Source organism: Lithobates pipiens, unplaced genomic scaffold (genome assembly GCF_037356315.1).
Source record: "Lithobates pipiens isolate NorthernLeopardFrog02 unplaced genomic scaffold, aLitPip1_a1.2 Scaffold_16, whole genome shotgun sequence".
Taxonomy (NCBI): Eukaryota; Metazoa; Chordata; class Amphibia; order Anura; family Ranidae; genus Lithobates; species Lithobates pipiens.
Genome location: NW_027507748.1, coordinates 631,735,172 through 631,762,841, shown reverse-complemented (window position 1 = coordinate 631,762,841; position 27,670 = coordinate 631,735,172). Strand labels below are relative to the sequence as shown.

General features: G+C 40.9%; 1 protein-coding gene across 1 annotated transcript in view; it reads right to left on the bottom strand.

Annotated features, from left to right (window-relative positions):
* The window catches only part of FREM2 (FRAS1 related extracellular matrix 2), a 257,581-nt gene that overhangs the window by 35,847 nt on the left and 194,064 nt on the right, over window positions 1-27,670 (bottom strand). The window contains exons 8-16 of the mRNA XM_077484182.1: window positions 25,536-25,745; window positions 24,564-24,761; window positions 22,303-22,467; window positions 22,037-22,219; window positions 18,764-18,894; window positions 16,126-16,284; window positions 13,499-13,802; window positions 11,838-11,969; window positions 9,881-10,212 (exon numbers count right to left, since the gene is read on the bottom strand). Of these exons, the coding sequence (XP_077340308.1) occupies window positions 9,881-10,212; window positions 11,838-11,969; window positions 13,499-13,802; window positions 16,126-16,284; window positions 18,764-18,894; window positions 22,037-22,219; window positions 22,303-22,467; window positions 24,564-24,761; window positions 25,536-25,745 (1,814 nt within the window). The remainder of the gene's footprint in view (window positions 1-9,880; window positions 10,213-11,837; window positions 11,970-13,498; window positions 13,803-16,125; window positions 16,285-18,763; window positions 18,895-22,036; window positions 22,220-22,302; window positions 22,468-24,563; window positions 24,762-25,535; window positions 25,746-27,670) is intronic.

The following is a 27,670-nucleotide window of genomic DNA, read 5'->3' as shown; positions in this document are numbered from 1 at the left end:
TGTTCTGGGACACACAGTTCCCAGAACACACAGCGCCCCATTACCCAGAAGACGCCACACGGAGGACAGAAGACCAAAGATCACCGTGGAGGAGGAAGAGGCAGATTAGGACGATGTGCCTAGCAACAGACATTTCTGGTAAGTTATAAAAACATTTTTTTTTTCAGATTTTTTTCTAAATTTTAATGTATTTTTGTTTTTCAGGGTGGCCCTCCACTTTAAAGACTGCATTAGCACAGCCCACAAACTTATTCAGTTTACATTTCTTCATCAGCTTTACTATACCCCTGAAGGCTACTAAAATGGGAGTGATTACCTCTGCTACTTGTCTGAGATATTCTATGTCACCATCAGACACTTTAAATATGTTTTTCTGATTAACATTATGGGACCAGGTGTTTATACTTCTGGAAAAAGCTTATGTTTTGTGGGACCCAAAACCACCAAAGGTTGGTCTCTTTGGTTTGGTAGATAATTATGCCTTAACCAACAATCAGAAAGTTCTTTTTCGAGCTATATGGTTTTATGCAAGTAAAACTATTTAAAGAGGCTCTTGGATGATCTAGTACCCACATTTAAAATAGTGAACAATAGTAGGGCCTGTCTTCAACAATTCTATAAGATTTGGCAAACTTGGATTGATGCACTAAGCAACCCAACCAGGCAGGCTGACGATGGGACCATGTCCTCCCCTCTCCTAGGAGTAGGTTTATTTATTAAGAATAAGTTGCATAAGTGAGCAATATGTTTTCTCTGCCTTATATAAAGATGCAGAATGAATGGGGTGTGTTTGGTTATGTATATGTCATGTTTAATTGTGTAGGCACACCCAAGATTATCTCTGTTCTTTGGTTTGTACATACAAAATTGCATATAAATAAACAATCTTTAAAAAATATATAGTTTATTGATATTTTACTGTTCCCAACTTAACCTTTCATAAATTGCTTAAGAAAAAAAAGTGGCAGAACATTGCTTTGGCACCATGACATGCTTGATTATGTCAGACTTTGAACTGGGGCCATAGTGGCAAATATTACACCTCCATATAGTACCCATTCTCTCTGTTCAGCCTTGTGTACTAAGGGGATGCTGGCAAAGGGAGTTTTGAGGGAATGCTAGAGTATGGCTCCATGTACCCTTGGTGTTTAGTCTCAATGCATAAGGTTCTGGCATTTAGGTGTGGGCAGAAGGCACAGGTGCATCATCCAGCCCTGCTGCTGGCAGCCTGTTAAACATTTAGGGCAGTGTGCGCTCAGGGAAAAATGCTCAGAAATCCGGGTTCTGGGCATTTGTACCCGGGTGTATAATTTCCTTAACATTAGCAGAATTAGATGCACTGTCCAGCCATGTCCAGACGCAGCAGCTGGCAGCAACTAGGCTGGACAGTGCACCAGGGCTAAATGTAAATGCAACACATGGTCGAAAAAATTAAAATAAAATAAAAAAGAATAACACTCCATACACACCAGACGCTCAAAAAAGCTGGATAAAAAAATGCTAATATTTAGCAGCGTTTTTGCAGTGTTTAGGAGCGGTGGCCGCTGGTGTTCTTAACAACCAATTACAGGCATACCCCACTTTGAAGTACACAATGGGGTTTATTTATTAAAGCTGGAAAGTGCAAAATCAGGCTCACTTCTGCATAGAAACCAATTAGGTTTTATTACCAAAGCTTAACTGAACAAGCTATGGTTAGAAGGTCTTTGGTTTCTATGCAGAAGTGAGCCTGATTTTGCACTTTCCAGCTTTAGTAAATAAACCCCATTGTGTACTTAAAAGTGGGGTATGCCTGTAGCTGGTTATTAAGGAGCGGGCCGGCAAGCCAGCAGCCACGTACTTAACAATGGATGACTAATCAGCTGTCAGCGGGGTTCCCAACTGGCAGCTAAATGCAAACTAAACAATTGCTGGCAATGAAAAAATGGGAAAAAATTGCGTGGGGTTCCTCCTCCCAATCCATAACAGGATTGGGGGAGGGGGGGGGATGTGGCGGATGGATTTTGTCCGACGGAATGTGTCCTATCGGACCATTTTGTCAGATAATCCGACTGTGTATGGGCTCCATCGGACTGTTTCCGTAGGAGTATCCGACGGACCAAGTTTTCCAGTCCCGTCGTAACAAAATAACATCATCACGTTATGTACAATCAGATTTTCCGACAACTTTGGCTGACCGTGTGTATGCAAAAGTTTCGGACAAAATCCGACGGATTTTGTTGCCGGAATCTCCGACCGTGTGTACAAGGGCTAAGAGCCAAATAATGAGTCGTGGGGCTAAATCTCGAAACACCTTTAAAAAATGTTGCTAGATTAGAATCTAACTAATAATTGAATAATCTCTGCGTCATTGAACCTGAAATCGAAGTAAAGAAATCAATGACAGAGGACATGCCAGTAACCTTATCCTCCTTTATTACATGTTTAATTGCACAAAAACAACAGCAACAATCTCACTAGTTGTAGCTAGCCTTTTTACTCATGATTTCTGTTTTTATTTTGCTCCAGAAGACAGGGGGCAGGGATCTGACATCAGCCACTGCACAGCATGAGAGCTGAGTGTAATTTGAGACCTGAGTTGAGGGAATGGACACACCCATCTCTACGCAGTCTCACAATGAAACATGCACAGCTGAGGCTGTGAATCATTTGCTGTATGCTAGAGAAGAGGACCATCTCCCAGGATCCTTTGCTATCAACAGAAACTGTCAGAAGGGACTCATACAGATAGCAGAGGAAGGAGACAGCAGCCAGAAATTACACTAGATGCTTTGGATTGTGGCAAGTACACACTAAAGAAGTTTGTGCGTTCTTCATTTTTCAATTATTTCACAACCATTTTAATTATTATTTTATCAATTGTCAGGGAATGCTGCAAAACCTTGATATACACCCACAGACACCAGAGGGAAAAACTGCATATCTATTATAAACAAAATCATCAAAATATGCGAGTTGCGTTAAAAACTACCTTTAAGTCAATTCTGCCATGATTGCAAATGTGTACTGAAAATATAGGATGATCGCCCTCACGTTAAAGACACTGGCCATCATTCAAGCTAGAAGAGAGCCAGTGGAGAAGCAGACTTTCTGAAAGGGACAGCCCAGGAGACAAGGTCAGTATTGCAGTGAGAGCTGTAATTTTATTTTTTAAATGCCCAGGCCATTTATTTACATAGAAAAAGGTTTGCTTTAAAGCTCCTTGTCAGAGCTTTCTTTTCATATCTCATGTTTTGCCATTATAGTGTGTAGAAGACAAATGCAGAAGATGTGAAGAAAGCAGCACTTGGCTGCATGTAAAAGAACGATTTACATGTCAATCTTTGGCCGATGGATAAAAAAAAAAGAAATACCTCTGCAAACCACAAGATAGAAATCTGGTCCTGGAAGCCATATCAATCTTCTTATGTTATCATCAAAAAGTCACATAAATGCTTTTAAAGGTTTAACAGCCGGTCACTGATTTAGCAACTCTGATAACTGGCTTAATGAGCCGTGATATTTATTCTGAGACAATATAGGACAAAGTGCAGCCTGGACACAAAGATGTTTCACGTATGTCACAAGGTTTTCATGGATATTTGTATTTGTGGAAGGAAGCTGAAAGTGACCCTGCGAGACATGATTTATTTGAAAAAAGACCTTCCTCTATAAAACGCAAAACAACCTTTCAACTATAATTTAGAACATTTAACGCACTCTAATAAACAACTCAGGCTCGATAAAAACTGTAATAAAACATAAAAAAAGGGCCCGACTACACCAGGTTTTTGCAGCAAAGAGCTTTAAAAAGCGAATAGAACACCAATGCACCCTCCCCAGGGGCGTTGCTAGGTCTGCAAAAGATCTGGGGCTAGAGCCCATAGCAGCGGTCACCAACCTGAGGGGGGGGGGGGGGGGGGGCACGTCGGTGGTAAGCAATTTTTTGCTGGCAAAGGAAGGCTGGTGTTGGCGTTTCAATCATCATGGCACCATGGTTGATATGGTGTCAGGGTGATCGAAGCGCATTGTTTCTATTGTTACATTGTAATATATAATGAAGTGGTTCAACTCACCATCATGCAGAATCAGTGGGAGCCCTGGGCGTGTCACTTGCCACCGTCGCCTGTCACCAGATGCAGCTTTTTAACTTGCCACTGTCACCTACCACTAGATGTGGATTTTCACTTGGCACATCACCTGCCACCATTTGCAGATTGTCACTTGCCACGTCACCTGCCACCATTTGCAGATTGTCACTTGCCACGTCACTTGCCACCATTTCCAGATTGTCACTTGCCATGCCAGCCAGTGCCACCAAATGTGCATTGTCGCTGTATTGGTGGCAGGCTGGCAGCACTGGACCATTTAGTGAGGACAGGAGAGCAGAGATGCAGGGCGGGCAGTGAGAGATATTTAAAAAAAATATAAAGGCGTATCAAACACAGAGTGGAACTGTGGATACACTACATAATAAACATGCCACGTCCCGATATTTGGAATTGCTAAGAAAAAGAACAACTATTGTTGAAGGTGATGGACTTTATAGGCTTAGACACAAATTTTCTTAAAAAAAATTGTTCAAAATTGTTTTAAAGAAAATTTGTGTCTATGCCTATAAAGTCCATCACCTTCAACAATAGTTGTTCTTTTTCTGGGCAGTGAGAGATGATGTAATCTCTCTGCTCCCTGTCGCACCTCCGACATTTAAAAGGCCTACGCTGTGAGGACGGAAGAGCGCTGATGTGTGGCAGGCAGTGAGAGATGATGTCATCTCTCTGCTCCCTGCCGCACATCGCTCCCATGTTGAAGTGGCCCGGCTGTGAGGGCGGAAGAGTGGTGGCGGGCGGAGAGAGATGATGTCATCTCTGCTCGTCTGCCCACTTGTCTCTCCTCCACCTCCAATGCTGCCCGCTTCAGCCACGACCCGATGAGACTAGGGGCTATGGGCCTCACATTTGGGGCTCCAGCCTCGATAGCCACCCCCTGGCAACGCCTATGACCCTCACAAAGCACCTGCAGTGCCCTACAAAAGATGTAGCTTTTACTACATTTTCATGTGGGATGTGGTGTGATGCAGCCCTTCGCTTTGACCGCAACACACCTAATGCAATGTGTAGCCACTACACAGTGCATTTGGTGCAATTATGTCGTAGCGCTGGACAAATATAAGTGAGATTGGTGTTTTAGGGTTTGACCCAGAGTGGGTCTTCCTTAAAAGGGGCTGGCAAACAATGGCTGTGCCATGTAGAAAGAGGGCCTGGGTTTGAACCCGGGGGCCTCTTCTATGTCAGACAGAAAATCATCTCACTGAGATGCCAGTCAGCTCTGTGTCTATTCTATTGGACAATCCTGCCTTGTGTCTTGTTTTCTCCTGAACCTTGAACCCTCTGCTCCTCCCATGAACTTCCTGAATTAAGCTAAGTCTCTGCACTTTCTATTCGCCAGATTATTGTGCTATCTCCAGCCATGTCTTCCCTGCTGCTGTCCATATTTGCTACCACTCAAATATGTTTTACTTTTGCTATAATAAACATGCCAAAAAAATAAATAAATACATTTCTTCCTCAGTTTAGGCCAATATGTATTCTACATATTTTTGGTTAAAAAAAAGGCAATAAGCGTATATTGATTGGTTTGCGTCTACAAAATATAGTTATAGCGTCTACAAAATAGGTGATAGATGTCTGGTATTTTTGTTATACATTTTTTTTTTACTAGTAATGGTGGTGATCAGCGATTTTTAGCAGGACTGTGACATTGCGGCGGACAGATCTAGGACTTTTGACACTTTTTTGGGACCATTGACATTTATATAGCGATCAGAGCAAAAAATAGCCACTGATTACTGCATAAATGTCATTAGCAGGGAAGGGGTTAACACTAGGGGGCGATCAAGAGGTTAAATATGTGTCCTAGGGAGTGTTTCTAACTATGGGTGGATGGGAGACCGATTTCTGTTCATAATCAATATGATCTGTCTCCTCTCTACTGACAGAACAGAGATCTGTCTGTTTACATTGACAGATCTTCGTTCTGTCTCTCAGTGCTCAAAAAGCAATATTCTTGTTTGTTTATGAAACTTGGTTTTATTTATTAAGATGTTACTTGATACTTGTTTTCATTATTAACAGAGAACCGTTTACAGATTCTTTCAAATATTTTAAAGTTGCCCTTCTGTTTGTCAAAAAGCAATGTTTGTATTTATTTATGATACTGGAGAATTTAGTCGACTAAAACTAAAAGAATTCAGATGACTAAAATAAGACTATAGCTAAAACTAAATTGAAATTTGATGTCAAAATGAACAGTGGTCAAAAAGCAATATTCCTGTTTGCTTAGGAAAACTTCTTTTCATTATTAAGCACTTGCGTAACCTACATGTAGTGTGGCAGGTTGGCTCTATTACGCGAAATCACGAACCTATACGTCATTTTGTGCAATAGCTACTAGGGGGCACGTGCCGCCGGAGGTGCAATCGTACGCTTATTGGACAGAAGAGGAGCCAAACACTGGGTCCGGCGGACCCGATGTCAGCCGGCCACCCATGATTGTTTCAGAGAGAAGCAGAACGGTGGTCTACCAATGTAAACAAGGCAGATCGCCGTTCTAACAGGAGAGTAGAAAGAGATCTTGTGTTGCTACTAGACAGGAACATAGATCTCTTTCTTCCCCTAGTTAGAGCAACCCCCACACAGTTAGCAAGCACTCCCTAGGCACACAGTTAATATGTACAACGGCATTTCAAGCGAATAGAGTTTACATTTTTTTTCTTTTAATATTTTAAAGTTGCACTTCTGTTTGTCAAAAAGCAATATTTTTGTTTGTTTATGACACTGGAGCATTTAGCCGACTAAAATACATTTAAAACTAAAAACAATTCAGATGACTAAAATACGACTAAAACGAAAACAATTCAGATGACTAAAATACAACTAAAACTAAAATGGCATTTTAGTTAAAAGACTATGACTAAAACTAAATCGAAATTGAACATTTGACATCAAAATAACACTAGTCTGGCCCATTGCAACAATGACAAGGAGATCTGTTGCAACACATAGCCAGCTGTCTAGGACGGATTCACATATGTAAATGGGAGCCCGAAATATGGAACAATTATGTTGGTTGCTCTCTGCTATTGCAGGCACTGGCCTATAAATACCTTACATTATTTTTCAGCTCTGCCTCCTATGTATACTTACGGAAACTGGCATCAATTCTAATGTCTCTGCCCATGGAACATTACATTTATTTTGATCATGCTCATAATCAACTATTAAAAGGCTTTTTATTAGGTGACACTTTGACATTTGGACCTGCCATCTGCCAGGGCTAATGTGGCACAGATCTGGCATCTATCAATACCTTAAACATTTTTTTCAAATGTAGCTATGTGGATAAGTGCCTATGCCGCTGCTAAGAAATACCGGGAGGTCTTTGATGTTTCATATAGACGAGAGACTAAATAAAGTTCTGTCAGTAATGAGGATAAAAGAGAAGAGCCTGGTTCCTAAGACTGTGTTACCTGTTGTTACCACTTCAAAGAAAATAAACAGCATCAATTCATTTTCCCTATATGTTGTGTTTCACGCACAGACATGAACTCAGAAGCTATAAAAAGTGAAAAGTACTATATTTCTTCTCGCGTCTCGGCCTCGAGGTATGATATATTTAAAGTTTTCTGCACTTTTGCAAGCAGGAAATTTTTGGAGCGATCGAGGAATGTCCTCATATTCACACATCTATAATGACATGTCCCTACTAAGCATGGAGGAACACTCTTGGGGGTCAGTGATTGGCCAAGCAGGTTTTTCCTAATGATTGCTATTCCCCCCCCCCCCCATCTCCATTCCTAATAGCCACAAATGTGTATATTTGCCTTAAAAAGGTTGTTAACATATTCCCAGTAAAGTGACTTCCCTCAGGTGATACACAGAGATGAAGCAAAGCCTTGTGCATAAGAAAGTTGTACCTGTTTATTTGCTGCTGCTTTTCTCCATCAGCAATTCAAAGAGCAGAATTTACACAGGGTCTCTCAGCTGTGAAAAGCAAGGGGTGGAGAGCTGGCGTTACATCAGTGAGGAGAACTCTGAGAGCTGGTTGGAGGAAAGGGACACACCCCTATTTCACACAGGAACAAGCCTGTCAATCAGCTAGAGCTCCCTCTCCTGTCACCATTTTTATCTTACAAGAAAAAGAACCGCTGCTCCAGGTGTATAAAGATAAGGCTGATTGGAGTATCTTGCAAAGTGCTAGCCCCGGTCCGCCTCCGGACTTGGAAAGAAGAAAGAAATGGCTGCACATCCAGAACTTCCGATTGCCTTTTATTTTGCTTCACAAAGATAACACCAAAGACACCAAACTGTGGTCACGTAGACATGTTTCACACATACATCTTGTGCTTAATCATTACCAATTACCGTATATACTCGAGTATAAGCCGAGATTTTCAGCCTCTTTTTTGAGGCTGAAAGTGCCCCCTCGGCTTATACTCGAGTCACCGCTGTCTGACTGCTCGATCAGCGTATCGAGCAGACAGACGGCGGACATTAAAATTCAAAAGCCGCGCCTCCTTCTCCGCCTCCGCCTGTGATAGGCGGAACACTGAATTTCCCAGCAGTCAGTGTTCCGCCTATCACGGACATCCGTTCATTCTCATACTACGGACGAGTATGAGAGGATGTCCGTGATAGGCGGAACACAGGCTGCTGGGAAATTGAGTGTTCCGCCTATCACAGGCGGAGGACGGAGGCGCAGCTTTTGAATCGTAGAATGGCCGCCGAGAAGAGCGGCGATCCATCGGCACGACACGGGACGGAGGAGGCACGGGACAGAGGAGGCACGGGACACCGGAAGGCACGGGACAGAGGAGGCACGGGACAGAGGAGGCTCGGGACGACGGCGGCTCGGGACGGAGGCATGGGACACAGGTAGGCTGGACACACACACAAGGCTGCACGGACACACACACACACACACACACACACACACACACACACACAGGGATGGATGGATGGATGGATACACACACACACACACACACACACACACACACAGGGATGGATGGATGGATGAATACACACACACACACACACACACACACACACACACACACACACACACACAGGGATGGATGGATACACACACAGGGATGGATGGACGGACACACAGGGATGGATGGATGGATGGATGGATGGACACACACACAGGGATGGATGGACGGACACACACACAGGGATGGACGGACACACAGGGATGGACAGCCATGTCTCACCCTCGGCTTATACACGAGTCAATAAGTTTTCCAGTTTTTTGGGGGTAAATTGGGGGCCTCGGCTTATATTCGGGTCGGCCTATACTCGAGTATATACGGTACCAGAAATAATTAAGCACAAGATGTGTGAAACGCGTCTACGTGACCACAGTTTGGTGTTATCTTTGTGAAGCAAAATAAAAGGCAATCGGAAGTTCTGGATGTGCAGCCATTTCTTTCTTCTTACCATTTTTATCTTGGTGTTAGGAAAAGGTGTCAGAATCTAAATACTTACCTGACTCCTCCATTGATCCAGTATTTCCCCATTTGCAGTGCCGCTGCACTCTCTTCCTCTTTTCATAGTCAATTCTGAGAGGAGGGAACAGGGGCATGGCTGAGTCGCATTGTGTGTGTCTATGGACGCGCATAGCCCAGCTCACGAGCAGATAAGTATAATGTAATTTTTTATTTCAATGATTGAACCTGTATTCTGCACAGAAAGCCCAACCTCAACACTCAGAAACGAGTCACAAATATGTCCTGGTCACTGTCAACTGTGGGGTTTTTAAATGTTAAATGTTACTTTATGAAAAAGTGCCGCAGTTAAATATATTGCGTAGAATATTAGGCTATGTAGCAACATACCTGTCCATCAGTGCCGATTGTTCCTCCACATTCAGTCAGTAGTTCAGACATATCGTAATAGCTGGAAAACTCCCACAGGCAGGCCTCCAGGTTGAGGTTGCGGTAGAAACGCAGTGTATTGGCGCCACGGAGCTGTGTGCTGTACTGGTAAGGAGACGTCTCGCCTATGACATTGGGGTTCTTGGTGGCATCTGTTAAAAACCCATAATTTGTTCGAACTTCATTGAAGTCTAGAAGATTGGAACATTTGTGGTTTCCAACCCGGGTACCATCAGGGCTGAGCGTTAGCTCAAAGTTAGACATTTCTCTTGTTGAAACAACCGGCAACATTCCTAAAATGGAAAATACACAAACAGTAAATAACACATTTTATTAGTGACATTATCTTGTAAATACATAACTATCGGTTTCAAAGGACCTTGTATCCTTTAGAAACAAAACTGTCAAGCACTCAGTGTATGTCTGTATTCTTCCATTGTGATGGGAAACTCAAAAAGAAACACTGCCCCAAAGTTTTATTTTACAATTGTAAGTCCAGCCATACATTTTTTGAATAGATTTAGAAAGATTTAAGCTCTGTAGACACAAGTAGAATTTCATTTGAACGTTCCCATGGAAATTGCTCGTCTTGCCATCAACTAATTTCATTCAAAAGTCAACTAATTTCATTTGAGTCAACTAATTTCATTTGAAAGCTCTAAAAATGTCATCCAGACCTGCTACTTGAATGGAATCCCAGAAGTATTAAACAGGTTTCATCACAACACACACAATTTTTCCTAAATAAAACCACTTTTATTGTTAAAATTTTGTTCATTTAAGAAAAATTTTCCATCCTCATGCTTCGAATTTTCTCCCCGCAGCGGCTCAAAACGAACATCGATTTGACCCCACTAAACATTAGAAAATTTTAAAAATATTACATTTTTAGATGCAATTCTACTCATGTGTACCCACCGTTAACCACTTGCCACCTGCCCACAGTAAATTTACTGCAAGCTGGCGGCAGCTACAGGCTTGGCGACGTACTGCACACTGACCAGCATAAGCGCAATCACGTGTACCCTGGGATGCACAGCGATGTGATTCTGTGACCACTGTGTCTGGTGGACACACCGAATCAACAATCATAATGATCACATGGTTTACAATGTAAGCAAAACTGTCATGAAAGTAAGCTTGCTTACTATTGTGATGCTGTGATTGTCCCACAGCTTTCACATGGTAACTGGGCCAATTACTGCGCCCTGTACCATGTGATTAGCTGTAGCCAATCACAGAATCACAATAGTAAGCAAGCTTTAGTGAATGAAAGCCATTCATGACAGTAAAACTATTGCTTATATAAGCAATACGAGTAAAAAAAAATCCCTGATCCCTTGCCCAGTGTAGTACACTGTCACTATGATTAGAAATTATTAAATAAATATGATTTTTTTTTTTCTGTTGATTTTTTTTTACATATTGTCACCAGTCAGTATCCCTGATCACCAACACACCAGTCATATGATAACGCTGTATTGAACTGGTGAAAGTATGTAAAAAAATTGTGAAATAAAAATTCATTTTATTTAATTTCCTTATTTTCCAGAAAACTGTGACAAAAATTACAACCGAATAAAATTTCACCATGCCCCCTACTAAATACATTGGACTCTCTACTTTTTGTTCATTTGGATGGTATTTGTACTGTCCTGGCATTTTAGGGCCTCAACAAATGAGATGGTCTGTCAGTACATCAAGATTGATAAATTTTCATATATATATAACAAGAAATGGTAAAAATGTCAGTCGTTTATGACAGTGCTGTAGCAAGCTAATTTTCAATCAGTTATTATGTACATGTGCTTTGAAAACCTGAAAAAGTATTTACCTGTAGGAAGACAGTTGAATTAATTATTGCTTCCATTTTTCTCTATATTAAACGACTTATGCTGAAACATTATGTATGGCTTACCGTCAATGTGAGGCAGAGTAACAGTGACTTTAATGAGATTTGGATGGTCAGGGTCTTCCGGTCCTGTATATCGCATTTTAGCAGAGAATGGTTCTGCTCCCACTGCTCCAGCCACTCTAGGCTGGCAAAGACCTGTGTGGGGAGAAACACAATTCAGAGATAATTCAACAATACCCGATTGAAACCTAAACTTTCCATAGACCTAATAACTGTCCAATGTTTGCCGACTCAGCCTATACAACATCTCCCTTCCTAACCAATGACACCACTACATTTGTAGCTGACTCCCTGGTTTTCTCTCACCTAAACTATTTCAACTCCCTCCTCATTGGCTTACTTTTACATAGGCCATCCCCCCTTCAGTCCATCATGAATGCTGCTGCCAGACTCATCCACCTTACCAACCTTTCAGTGTCTGCTATCCCTCTGCAGATCTCTTCACAGGCTTCCGCTCACCCAACAAATTAATTCATAATACTAACATTACAAAGCCATCCACAACTTGGCCCCCAACTAACCTAGTCAAACTTCCAACCAAATCATTCTCTTCATTCCCCCCTAGACCTACTGCTCTCTAGCTCCCTTGCCACCATCTCCCAAGCTCATCCAGGACTTTTCCCAAGCCTCTCCCATCCAATGGAACTCCCTACCCTAAACTGTCTGACTCTCTCCTACTGTGTCTACCTTTAGACAATCCCTGAAAACCCTTCTCTTCAGAGAAGCCTATCCTGCCTTCACTTAAAGAGGGATTCCACCTAATATTAAAAGCCAGCAGCTATAAATACTACAGCTGCTGACTTTTAATAAATGGACACTCACCTGTCCCGGGTTCCAGCGATGCCGGCAGCCGAGGCCGATAGATCGCTCGGCTCTCGGCTGCTGCCATCACCATTCTAGGTGAGGGAATCAGGAAGTGAAGCGAATTGGCTTCATTTCCCGGTTCCCTACTGCGCATGCGGGAGTTGCGCAGTGCAATAGGAATTCTCCGCGCTGTCACTGGGACCCGTGTGTGTCCCAGCAGACAGCGCGGCAGGACAGGAAATGACATAGACTCCCACGGGAGTCTATGCCCGGAAGTGGGTGTAAATACCTGTCTTTGACGGGTATCTCCACCCCCCTCCCCCCTGTAAGGTGCCAATTGTGACACCGGAGGGGGGGAGGGTTCCGATCAGCGGAAGTTCCACTTTAGGGTGGAACCCCGCTTTAACTGTACTTATTTTTCTCCACCCCCCCCCCCCCAGTTATTACCTTTTGTATCACTTGCCACCCCCCCTTTAGATTGTAAGCTCTTATGAGTAGGCCCCCGATTCCTCCTGTATTGAATTGTATTGCAACTATACTGTCTCCCCTCATGCACAAACTGTTGGAGTTATATAAACCCTGTATAATAATATTTATTAGTAGACCCCAAACTGTAGTCAAATGGGTGAAAAAAAAGCATGTCATATTCATAGGTTAATAAACATTCACAATAACATTGAATGAATTGATATTTCCGTGCATGCATCAAACATACATGATGTCCTACTTGTCCTAAAGAAACAATAACAATTATTCTAACCAATTTAAATAATTTTAACCCCCAAGAATGACCTTTTGAGATCTGACTAGGGGCCCAGAGTCTATGTACAAAAAATGAACAGAATTGCAGCATAGCTTACCATCATCCATGCTTATTGTCACAATGGAGCTCAGAAGTTCCAGACCTTCATGTCCATCTGAGTTAACTGCACGAGCCGCACACTGCACCCGAGAACCGGCATGGAAGTATATAGAATCCAGAGTGATCATTTTTGAGGATGTGAAGAACGTGTCGAAGTCCACCTCTCTCATAGGACTGGTCACTCCATCCAAACCCTTGGGGGCACTGACCAGCCAGCGGTAACGGGTCAGCGTGTCATTAATATTTTCACTGGTGCATATAGAGCCAGTTTTATCATAGTCTGAATATTTAGGATTACAAGCCTGTAAGAAAGAGAATGTGTTCAAAGACACAAAAGAAAATAATGCACCAAAACAGCACCTAGGTCCCTACATACAGTATGGCTCACTCTCCGCACTAAGAAAGAGACCTTATAAAAACAAATGTGTGTTTTATTTCATCTTTTTGAGTTTACAGAGTTTTATTCTATGAAGCAGTTGTAAATTGTAAGGATAATGTTAATGTGCTCCCAGTTACTAAAATAACCGTCCCAAAATACTCTTTCTGCAGTTTTTAAAAGAGGTCACGTGTGTCACTGTGTGACCAGCAGCGAGGCATTAGTACATGCTAACATACTGTATTTCCTGTATTGTTTGGCAGCTTTACACCCTCCATAAGTGTGGATGCGCTTGATCCTTGGAATCGTTGAAACCGGAAGTTGGTGTCCTACTATTGCCATCGATGAATGTCTGGAGGTATGTTAATGCCTGTCTGATCTCTGTGGTGGGGATCTTTTACATTTGGTAAGAGGCCAACCTTATATGTGGGGAAGGGCATGAGTGTCTCGGTCCTCTCTTCAAGATACATTCATGGCGTCGGTGGATAGTTGAAATTTTTCACTTGTTCCTGGACTTTACCATTTTTTAGAATATTTCACATCACCAATGTTTTCTATTAATGCTTGTGGACTTTTATTTGTGTGGATGCGCACCCATACTGTATGTGTATATATAGATTCTGACATCCAATATTCCAATGTTTAGTGGGGTCTCCTCTGTGTACACTTTTTCAAACTAAGTGCAAAATAATATTTTTTGTACTCCAGTAGATATCATCAAGTATGTTTCATACTAGACGGCTACAATCCAGCCTGACAGAAAAGCTAACGCTTTTCAGCCATTAAAGTGGTTGTAAAGGCAGAAGGATTTTTTTATCTTAATGCATTCTGTGCATTAAGATAAAAAGTCTTCTGTGTGCAGCAGCCCCCCAATACCTAAATCCTATCTCTATCTAGCGATGTCCATGAGTGCCTCGGCAGTCCGGAATTCTCCCTCTTAATTGGCGGAGACACAGCAGTGGTGCCATTGACTAGCCAATGAGGAGAGAGAGGGGCATGGCCGAACCATGGCTCCATGTCTGAATAGATACACAGACCTGTGGCTCAGCTCAGGTGGCCCCATAGCAAGCTGCTTGCTGTGGGGGCACTCAACAGCAGGGAAGGGCCAGGAGCACCTCCTGGAGGATCCGGGCTGCCCTGTGCAAATCCACTGCACAGAGCAAGCAAGTATAAGATGTTTGTTATTTTAATACAAAAAAAAACCAAGACTTTACAATCACGTTAAGGCCTTACTCATGGCCATCTATTGCAATGAAACATACTTGAGGATATCTACTGCAGTTCCAGATTTTCTTGTTGTGGGTCATGTCATTAGTGCCTGGGGCTGTCACCTGCTATTGATGGTGAAAGCTCTCTATTGCACTGTTGAAGAGGGGCAGGGCTGTTATTGAAGCTATGGCTGTTGGAGTAACTTACCTCTTTCTCAGCAGTGGCAATGCTGAGCCACTGGGAAGGAGACACACAGCTGTAGAAGTGGGATTGTTGTTGGGAGTTGGATCATCCCTGAGACCAATAGCACTTTGCTAATTGGCTCTTGACTACGTCTGATCATGAATTAAAAAGGCAGGCCCCGTGTACACTTGTTCCTCATATGGAGATTGTTGAAAAGAGTTGACTGCTCCAGAGGTTAAGGAAAAAGTAGGGGTACGCGTGTGGGCAGATCTCTGATCCAGAATAACAGATAGTGATAGTTTGGCCTGCTCTTGCTCATACTGTGTATTGGCTATTAGTGTTGTCCATATCGTGCACCAACATTTTCCAGCGTGACAGAAAATGCCAGAGTGTTCAGTCAGGAGCCCCTCAAATGCTCATGTTTGTTATTTCGTGATTGCTACAATTACTACTCAGATCATACACATAACTACCGCATGCAGTGAAGGTTGGGGAAAGTTCTGCAAATCCAGCTAAGTAAATGTGCCAGGATTCTATTGATACTTTATAAATATGCCCAGAGCACTGATTGTGAGATTCTTATTATAGCATAGCTCTAAAAAGAAATTATTTGGAAAGATTTAATCTATTTGGAATGACCTATCTCAATACAGGACAAAAGCAGGTTAGGATCTGCACTTAAATTTGCTAGAATCTTGTAGTGTATGTATATGATTGGCCTAGAAGAATATTTCTTGCAAACAACGCCCAACTTTTATCTTGTTTAATGCAGGAATGCAAAACTATAATCTGCTATAATGGAAAACGTACACCGTTTGTTGTTTCAGACTCCTGTAAATGTCCTTCATAATACTTACTGTAATGCAGGCAACAGGATACCCAGCTACAGGGTTGGGGTTGTCTTTGGCTCTAGAGGTGTCATCATATATAAAAAGAGAAACAACCTGGGGAACTGAGGGGAACGTCACGTCTGCCATGCTGTTCATTTCCTCGATGTAAACAATGGCTTTAGCCATCTAAAAATGTTAAATATCATACAACATTAGATAGGGAAGGCACCCACAGACATTATATCACTTTAATTAAAGATACAAACAAGTGCTTAGCTTGCACCGTGTGAATAGTCTACAAATGATCATAATATACCTGAAAATCTATGTTCAACCATGTATTTGTTTTGGATAGGGTTGGAATAGGCTAGAATCATAAAGAAGCAGGCTTATTTATAATAAATACATACATTTCTCGGTGTGAAGATGACTCCAGACTCTGAAAGTTAAAGATCAACGATCATCCGAAGTCAGACAGCTGCTGCTCCACCAACTGCTTGAGCTCATGATGATAACACGCTGTGTCCTTGATGTATATAAAAGTGTCACATTACTTAGCGCTGTAGTTAAAATGGGATGTAAACTACCACGGGGCCCAGTATCTGATAGCGTTGTGGTTATTTAGGAGCTGGAAGGCAGCATGTGTTATCAGCAGGAGTTCAGGCAGCGAACAGGGCAGTAACTGTCAGATCTCATCCAGCCATTCACTTATGACTCTTCAGTCATCATAAGTAGAAAGCAAAAATAAACACTGTATTTAAAACCTGCAATTATAATATTGAAAGAACAAATACTCAGATTCTTGCAAAAACCTAAAAGTGACCTTTTTCTCTAAGACCCCTGTCACACTGAGGCATTTTTCAGGCCTGTAAAGCGGCTGAAAAAAGCCTCAGCTGCAAACCCAGTGTGAAAGCCTGAGTGCTTTCACAATGGGGCACTGCTCTGGCAGGGCGTCACAAAAAGTCCTGCAAGCTTCTGTGTAGCACTATAGAAGTGGTAAATACACCGCTCCTATAGCACCCCTGCCCATTGAAATCAATGGGCAGCGCCACCTTACCGCTGAATAGCGTCGCTAAAACGAAGGTAAAGCGGCACTAAAAATAGTGCCGATTTACTGCCGACGCCCGGGCGCTTTCAGTGTAAAAGGCCTCTAAAGCACAACATCAATCTAAAGAAAAGTCAACTGGCAATGTTGCATTTCACAAATGCCTGCCTATGTGTGTATATCAGCCATCTTTAAACGAGACGGAAAACAAACATGAAACTGATTGGGGAATGGACTGAAGAGGCAATGAAAATAATATTAAAAGGTGCTTTCCTCTACTGCACCACTCCCCAGCGGTTTGTTCTATGTCTCAGAAATCAATACTAGTAAAAGGCAGTTAAAAGCCATAGTTGAAGAGTTTATTATATCTGCCATGTTTCACTCATATTAGGCTTATACGTATAGTCTCTAGGAATCACTTTTCACTTGGAATGTGGCTGCCTTTCCTTTTACTGGTAATGAGCAGTGAAAATAGTAATAGAATAGAATGGCAATTCAAAATAATTGGGCAAAAGCTGCAAACAACATTGTTTCATACACACGCACACACACACTCACATATATATCTGCGTATACACTATATATATATATATATATATATATATATATATATATATATATATATATATATATATATATATATATATATTTATGTGTTGTGCTCATCATTTCTGTTATAAAGTATAATACAGAAAAATAAATGTTAATAATGTTTGTTGGCCCTGCTGAATGATTTCATCAATTGTTGGAGATTTGGAGTATTTTTCTTATGTTCATGAGTAATCTATCCTATCTTCAAAGTGGAACTTACTCACTTTTTCCATTCATCCTTCTCAACCCCTTTAGCAATATACCATACATTTTACATTTTTTGTTGTTGTGGGGGGATCCTATTTTCAGCAGCGTGCAGGCAGAACTTTGGCCTTTCTGTCTTACACCTAGGTCAGAATGATGTCCCCCCACTCTAAGCCTCTTGGGGTGTTTCATGTAATGGATCCCTGGATTCTTTGGGGCTGTTTTTCACCCACTGCCCATGCACAGTGCAGTGTCATCAAGCTGCTAGGACTCAGGAGAGACAGCCGAGCTCCTGATGATGTCACAAAGATGGAACACTCTTTTTAAAATTGAAATGATCTAGGACTATTTTATCCGGTTTTAGTCTGGCGGTCCTATCCATATTTCCACGGTTTGAATTACTGTTGGGTGCTCTTCGAGGGAAGCCTTTCTGTGTGAGAGCTGCCTCACCAGAGCTATTGAGCTTGTTTGAAGATTTCCTTCATTTGACTACCCATGCAAGTCTAAAGGTTCCCAGCGCTTCCTTGAGTATGCTGTTCTGGAGGCCTGGCAGTGTGGCAGCTTTCAGCCAGTGGGTGAGTTCAGGACGGTGCTGGATTTTCTGGGCAGGTGAGAAGGTTATTTCAGTTGACCCCAGCAGAACAAGCAAGAAGGGGTTAATAAAATTAACCCAAGGGGGGCTAAAGTTCCTTTTTAATGATTTTTCAATATGAAACATTAAAAAATATATTTAATATGTGTAGTAGTTTCTAATTAGTAACCATTTACATAAACACAGACTGTGCAACGCCAAAGAAAAGACATCTATTAATAGGGAGTAAATACCTGAATTTCCGCAACCATGTTTTCATCTGGTTTCAAATGTACAGTAAAGGCTTCCCTCATCTCTCTAACTCCATCATATAGCACTTCAATCTCCACAATGTGCTGGGTTTCACCCTCTTTGAACTCAATTTCTAAAAATAAATAAATAAATAAAATAAAAACTCAATGAATCATCACAGACTACAAAAATTACAGACAACTGCAACTAACGTGAAAAAACCCAATTTAATCAATATAAGAGGACCTCCTCCTATAAGTGTTAATTTTATTTTAGTTAGAGAGGAAAAGAGGTCAATTTTGTATTTTTAACATTTCCTTCCCCATTACTCCCCACTCAAGATCGTTGGAAATGAAACTCCAGCCAAAAGCTTTTTGTTTTAGGTAAAAAAAGAAACATTTAGATCCTCCATAAGGTTGTTGCTGCTGCTTGTGTACCCATTGGCCACATTCCCTCCTACTCTCTCCCTAATAGTTACATAGTTAGGTTGAAAAAAGACACAAGTCCATCTAGTTTTAATGACACAATGAAAAGTTAAACACAACCCAAAAAGTCTAATATCATGATTTTTATAGTTTATTAAAGATAAAAGTATGCAAGTAGAGCCAAACAATTTTGGCGGGAATTGCCTCCCCCTACTTCAGGGGCTGTATTTCCTAGCGAATGGGTAGACTGCAGTATGCCAGCGTTGTGGAACAGAGATAGCAACAGTTGCTGTCTCTCCTGCACAATGCCGGCATACTGCAGAGCCACTGATCGAGTATATTTAACAACCACAGAAATCATCAAGTGAGACTTTTTTTGGACATCAGGGACTCCGCTCCAATCACCCAAGTGTTCCCTGCGGTAACTCCCCTATTGTCGTTATCAGAAAGGTAGCAGCCCTAGACCCCAACGGAGTCCATCACCTACCAACTACAAATAGAGTATAACCCATTGGAAGCATTTCCCTCTATACCCTTCCCACCATAATCTGCCACTAGGCAGCCTCCAGCAGCACCAGTCAAGTGCTGTTTTCCACCCAAACTTGATCACCACAACAAAAAGTGAGAGGAAATCCCCCCCAAAGTGAAGATAAAACCCACAGATAAGATAAAACCCACAGGTGATCCCATTGAGAGATATAGTATTACAGAAACAATTGTTGTGGGATTTGTCCTCACTTTCTGTTCTGCTAAAAGCATCATCAAGATAGGAAGTCAGGGCAAATTTTCACAAAAGTGACACAGAAAGCGGTAAAACTTGACAATAATTGCAATTCTTTTCCACTGAAAAGAAAAGTGTATTGGCTGGATGTCCACCATATATGATATTTTTGTGTGAGGGATGCTTTTGATGCAAAATGTATAAATAATTGCATTTATTCATAATATAATAATAATTTAAAAAAAAGAGTATAGAGTGAATAAACAGAAACCTATTCCCTAATGTGAATTTGTTTATATGCTTTGTAAAATTCTTCCTAGCTCTTTAGTGGGAGTTGTTCAAACACAACAAGGATCCTAAACCTCTATCAGTATGAATATGTGTAAATATTGGGATTTCCTACAAAGAAATCCCTACTTCAAGAATGACTTCACAAGGTCAGAAGGCTTTGTTTGGACAAGCTCCTACACAATAGGATATTTAATTTCTGACTTAAGTCAGGTCTTTGACCATGGTCAAAGAGAAAAATGCTCTATCTAGCCTGGTGTTTTCCTTATAAATTCTGACATTTAAAGTTTTAAAATAAATTCCATTTACGTCTTATATTTAAGAATACAAAAGTATTTTTTTATTTTCTCCTAGTTTTTAGGAAGTACTTTAAAACAAACTGCAAAAGCACTTTAATATTGAATTATTTAAATTTTTTGAATTGATGCCAAGTTATTTAAAATAATTCCCTCCTAAAACTCTGCCGGATCAGAAATAATACCCAGTATAAATATAAGGACATTAAAATGCATAAACAATTATTATGGTGCAATTGCTATCAACATATGTTGAAGGATTAAAAGCCATCAAACTAATTAATAATAAAAAATTAAAAAATAATAATATTAAAAACACACTCAATTTAGAAGTAATAATAATTGTAAGTTAGGAACCTTAAATTGTAAGCTTCTTGAGGGCAGGGACTGATGTGAATTTATAATATATATACGGTATGTAAAGTGCTGCATAAATTGACAGCACCACACAAGTAACTGAAATAATAAATATTAATAATAATATTTTGCTAAGCTCAGGTAATTCTGATCATCACTGGGTTTCAGAGCTTCTCTATGCAGTGCATGCAGAACGTGGCTAGTGGGATGGGCCAGCATGGTGTTGTACACAGCTTTGTGAAAACTATACAGTACCTTGCCTCAGCAACTTCTCTCAAGAGCCCTTAGCATTGATGTCAAAGTATCTTCTTAAAGTGGAAGTAAACTCCCCTATCGTTTTCAGCCAAGGAAGCTGACATCTTTGCTTCTGTTTAATCTTCAACTGCTATGGTGCTGCACATGTGATTCGTTATGACACCAGCCATTGGATGGTTTGATAGTTTGGCTGAGAGCACAGCCAATGTGCAGTTAGCATTCCCGGCATGCCTTTTTTTTTTAACTGTTTAAATCTATGGGTTTACTTCCACTTTAAACAAATGTCAGTTTGGAGGAGTAGCAAACCTAAAAAGACTGCATTTGCATGCAGACTGCCAAAAACGTATGCCCACAAGAGATGCTGAGTCTCCAAAATCAGAAATAAAATCCAATGAATGAAAAGGGGTGGCCCACAGACCGTTCGACCTGGGAACCTTTTCCAGCTAGAAGTCCTCCAGCCAAGAAATGAGGAAGGCTCTATCTGACTTGCTAGAGCTTATATTACACACTGCGACTGTACATTGGAATCAGAGTAAGCAGTTTCAATGTAGGGGAGGAGCCTGCACAACTTTTCAAGACTGAAGGTAAGGCTGGAGTTTGACTTTAAAATACCTAGGCTACTTCTGTGCAATATTAAATGTAATTGTTGTCTAGTAAACACATAACTGGGTTAAATGGTGTCTTTTTTAAATACTATCTGCTTGGAATTCAGCTTTAAATCAATAGAAAAATTTGCGAAATACGTCACCAAACAGATCAGAATGGTTCCTTATGTTTCTGTTCTGCATTCTTGAACTATCTGTGTATTGTTACCATACCACATGCATTCACTTGTTGTATCATGAGATCAATAAGCTCATCCCCGACAAATACCAACATGTTGCTATGTGGGTGAGGAATTGATCAGCAGTCTATAAACAGAATGGAGTGTACCTTCTGACACGGGGTTGTAATCTTCTCCAGAGGTAGCAGAGCCATCCTTTGTGTGAACACGCACAATGGAGACCTTTGAAGTGTCTCCTAGACGAACAACTGGAATTTTTACAACTACGATTTGTCCGGGTTCCTTTGGCTCACTCACACTAAACTTGGTGTCTCCAAACTTTATGATTGCCTCTGAAAAATAAAACTTTCATGAGTTAACCTAGCTATTATCTGCATTCTCAAAGTACCATTTTATGAGTGTCTTATGGGCTTACTGTCTGCGTCATCTTTAATCTTTATCAAAGTCTCATTGAGTTCTCCAATGGATGCTCCAAAGGGGGAATCGCTTTTTGGAGTGCCAAGGACCAGTCGCAGCTCTTCCTCCTCCTCGTGGATTGAATCGTCCACAAGTACAACAGTGCAAGGCCGTTCTGTTTCTCCTATAAACATGAAAAATTATAAACAGTTTTAGCACAAGCATGGTGTGTGTTTTCTAACTAAATATCTGTTTATAATAATGGAGATAAAATAACTTTTGCTGGTCATACACCAAGCAATTTCAACTACTCTGACCTAGCTTTCACTCAAAAGTTATTTAAGCCTAGGTGACACAAATTTAGCAAAGGTCAGCATGAATCAATTAACTAGATCGTAACTCTACAGTTAATTTGCATGCCTTATTTATATATATGTGTAAGGACATATAAGGTTTTTATATGATGCGATGTTTTAATAAATTCCCTGCTTTGAATTTTATTATAGACTGAAAAATGCACAAAAATGTAATGCGCAGTTGCTGGCTGTCAAATGGAAGAACCCTAATTAAGATACTCTTAGAATGGACCATCGTACGGAGATTTTAATTTACAGATTGTTATCAGTAAGAGATTAGTTAACCCATCACCTAACCCAGGGGTGCCCAACCTTTTGAAGAGCGAGGGCCACTTAAGCGACTTGGTCACGGGCCACAATGAGCAGAGCAGGCGGATGACAGGTCACTCCACTCTATGGGTCCTCTGATCCGCCCTGACGGATTGATCCCCTTCTGTTTTTTTTTTTTGTTTTTTTTGCGAATCAGATTGGAGGTAGGCGGGTGTAAAAGGACACAAATCTGTTTACATCTGCCGTGTCATAGAGGTGAATGGAGGGTCCGATTGAGTTGGACCGATTGTGTGAAAGGAGCCTTTCACACTAATGCAGCGCAGTGCACCTGTGTCTTTCCTGTGTGTTAGCTACACTTTGCCATAGACTTCTATTATATCCTGCAGGTGTGGTGCACTTTCTGAAAGCACATTAAACCCGCAGGTAATAAAAGAATTCTATGGCTCAATGCAGGTAACCTGAAGGTGCACTGCACCTGCGGATCAGTTTGAAAACAGCCCAGTAACCACTGCGCAGATATGCCCGTATATACACTGCAATTTTAGTAATAAACTGTCCTTTAATAACAGTCTTTCATTCAGGTATCGCCTGCTGTTGCTGTCCCTGGCAGAGTGCATTTGGTATCACTCTGCCTGTGGCAAGAGATGGCGCTATACAGGAAGCATCAGCTTATACAGCTCTACTCCACAGCTTCTTGCTTTGCCGGTTTCATTAACAACACAGATGCTCTGGGATGGGGGGTCTGCAACCCATGATTTGGGCATGCCAATCTGCCATCCAACACAAGGAGTTCGCTGGCCACATCAGAGGGTTCCGCGGGCCACTGGTTGGGCACCCCTGACCTAACCAAACAGATCAGGTATCCATTTCATGGAAACTATAGGTGATAGGTTGTGTTAACCTATTTTAGATACGAAAAACAAGGAAGTAGGTTAACAGAGGTTAAAATTGACCTGCTGTATGTTCCATGGCAATTTTAGAAATCGCTCCAACAGTTGGTGTCAAGTCAAGCAACTGTTTGCATCTGCATTTGAGACATTTTTGAGCTGGATTCCCATGAACGTTTTGATAAATTGAATGCACTATGGAACATACAAAAAACACATTTGGCAGAAGCATTTAAACTAAATTACTTTTGGGTGGGTGGATCCTTCAGTATGAAACATTAGCATTAGTCTAGGGTGGCCGATACTTCTAAGATATAAGGGGCATTACTATGTTATCTTGTTTTGGATCTAACGCTTTAGACTATGGTTATACTATATGTATGCTAGGTGATATAGGGTTTGATTTACTAAAGGCAAATACACTGTTCACTTTGAAAGGGAAGTTGCACTTTGCAAGGGAATATTAGAGCAGTGGTTATTGAGATGAAGGTTTTTTAACATCTATAATCTTTTTTTTTTCTTTTTTTATAAATTTGCTTGCACATGATGCAAAGTGAAACTCCTGCGCATTCACTAAGTTCTAGGGAAAATTCCCTAACAAAGTGCAAATTTATTTACAAAATGAACAGCCTAATTGTCTTTGATAAATCAGTCCCATAGTTTATAAAATCTAAGGAATCAGATATTTAAGATTTGAAGGTATGCTTTTATGTTAAAAGATCTAAATGAAGCCTCATATTCTCTCTGGATACCAATATGCACAATACCTGGAAGGAAGGTAATGATTGAGCTATCTGTGTTTGGTCGCTCTTCAAAGTCCATCATCACTTGAGCAGATCCTTGTCGGGTATAACAACGTACTGTAGACTTATAACTGACATCCCCACTTCTGTAGACCATGGCTGTGATCTTACCATCCTTTTCCTTGCCCATGTACATTGGTTCTCTGAACTGCACTTTTGGCACTATAAAGAAGAAACATTGTTTACCTTTTGTAAATCTCATATAGAAGCCTGTAATGTTGTTCATTATGGTACATATACTATATGGCCATATATTTGTGGAAACCTGATAATCGCATGTAACTTCTTTAAACATCCCATTTCAAAACCATGAGAATGGTTTAAAGCTATTCTAGGAAGGCCTTCTACAAAATTTCAGAGTGCCTGTGCGAATGTGTACCCATTCAACCAAGACAGCATTTATGAAATCAGGTACTGATGTTGGACAAGAAGTCCTTGTCAAAGTCGGTGTTCCTAAGCAAACTTGTCGAACCATGTTTACTGATCTGGCTTTGTTAACAGAGCCACAATCATTCTGGAACAAAAAAAGGAACTTCCCCAGACTGTTGTCATAAGGTTGGAAGCACACAACTGTCTACAACTTCTTTGTTGGCTGTAGCATTAATGGTAGCCTTCACTGGAGACACCAAACTCAACCGATTGGAGGGCAGTCAACATGCTTTTGGCCATGTAGCATGTATTCCATGTCACTGAGCTACCCTCATCTATAATGCCACATAAAAAGTACTATCATTAGGACTAAAGTATTGATGACTTTAATCTGACTGGTTGCTTTGGGTATCGCAGTGTATTTAACTGATTCAGGAATTTCAGTTTTCAAGAAACAGCTTGTTCTTAGATAATTATACAAGGCTGAAAATGTGTAAAGTTCTAGCTGGGTAAAAATCCATTTTGGAATTGATAATTAACAAATATTAAATAAACAGAATAACTTACAGTCAGAAACTGTATCATTGATGAACACTGTAGCTTTGCTGGGCTCCCCAAGGACAGCATTCATTGGCATACGCAGCACAAGCTCAAACTTCTCGATCCCCTCCAGTACTGGCTGTCCCAAGTCATCCAGAATGACCACACGGAATGTCTGCATGTTCACACCTGGTGCAAAATCCAGATTCCGACTGATACCTACATAGTCAATGCCAGCTAAAAAAACAACAAAAAAAGGTCATCATAGTATATTGTCCAACTGTGTGAAAATTATTAAATATAATAAATAAAAAAAATAAAAGAAAATAATGAAAAAATGTACCGAAAAAAGGAAAGTTTGACCGAAAGTGTACTCAAAACTAAAAAATTTTTTCTATAATATAGTGAATATCTAGAAATTGTAATTAAGCCTAAGCAGTACCAGTACAAATGTACCTTTGCCTTGAATTCCTTCAGGAAAATACCACTGCACTTCCTGGTATGTGAGTGACCCTAGTTCTGATTAGAACGCTGTTCTCTGTTTACTTTTACTGGACACAGATTCCACAGTTCAGGGCTTCTTTAAAGCCAAGCACACCCAATACAGATAATGAATCTACCATTGATTCTGACATCTGAAATCGAAACTGGATCTGTGGATCCATGGGTATGTTCTCATACTCAGTACATGTAACCAGATACATAAAAAACATAAGCAAGCACAAAGCCCATAGCAGTAGTTTTCTGTTCCGTTATTTTGCCCATGCATTAATTTTCATTATTTTGCATATAAACCTGCAGATCCTGATTCAGATCATTACATGCATTTATATTCATTTAGAAATGTTCTATAAACAAATATTAATGCAAATAAACTAGTGTAAGACCCCTTTCACACTGGGGCGTTTTGCAGGCGCTATAGCGTTAAAAATAGCACCTGCAAACTGCCCTAAAACAGCTGCTCTATTCACTCCAGTGTGAAAACATGAGGGCTTTCACACTGGAGCGGTACGCGCTGGCAGGGCATCAGAAAAAATCCTGCTAGCAGCTTCTTTGGAGCGGTGAAGGAGTGGTGAACTCACAATAAAAGTCAGGCCGCGTACACACGCGGGGACTGTTCGCTCAACTTTGTTCGTCAAACAGTTTCAGCGGACAGTCCGCTCAAAATTAGCATGGACGGACTTGGCCACACACGACGAACGAACAGTCCGCTGAAACCGTGCGCGATGACGTGAACGGCACGTACGACGGGACTAGAAAACGACGTCCTATACACTGCAATGCAAACTTCGGCGTGTAAATCCTTTCTGAGCATGCGCGGAACTTAGTTTGACGAACAAGCCTACACACGAGGGGACTGTTCGCTGAAACAAAGTTTCAGCGGACAGTTTTTCGGAAATTCCGAAAAACTTTGTTCAGCAGACTGTTCGCTGAAACTGTCCGCTGAAAGCCCACACACGAGCGGACTGTCCGCCGAAACACTGTTCAGCGGACAAAGTTGAGCGAACAGTCCCCGCATGTGTACGCGGCCTCACTGATCGCCGCCATTACTAGTAAAAAAAAAAATTATTAATAAAAATGCCATAAAACTATCCCCTATTTTGTAAACGCTATAACTTTTGCGCAAACCAATCGATAATCGCTTATTGTGATTTTTTTTAACCAAAAATATGTAGAAGAATCATATCGTATCGGCCTAAACTGAGGGAAAAAATATTTTTTTGTATACTTTTGGGGGATATTTATTATAACAAAAAGTAAAAAAAAATGCGTTTTTTTCAAAATTGTTGCTCTATTTTTGTTTATAGAGCAAAAAATAAAAACTACAGAGGTGATCAAGTACCACCAAAAAAAAAAGCTCTATTTGTGGGGAAAAAAGGACGTCAATTTTGTTTGGGAGCCACGTCACATGACCGCGCAATTGTCACTTAAAGCGTCGCAGTGCCGAATCGCAAAAAGTGGTCTGGTCTTTGGCCAGCAAAATGGTCCAGGGCTGAAGTGGTTAAGGGGGGATATGATCAACATGTAAAAATACATAAGTGGTCCATATAGTGGACTTGGTGAGTTATTCACTTTAAGGTCATCACAAAGGACAAGGGGGCACTCTTTACGTCTAGAGGAAAAAAGATTTCATCTCCAAATACTGAAAGATTTCTTCACAG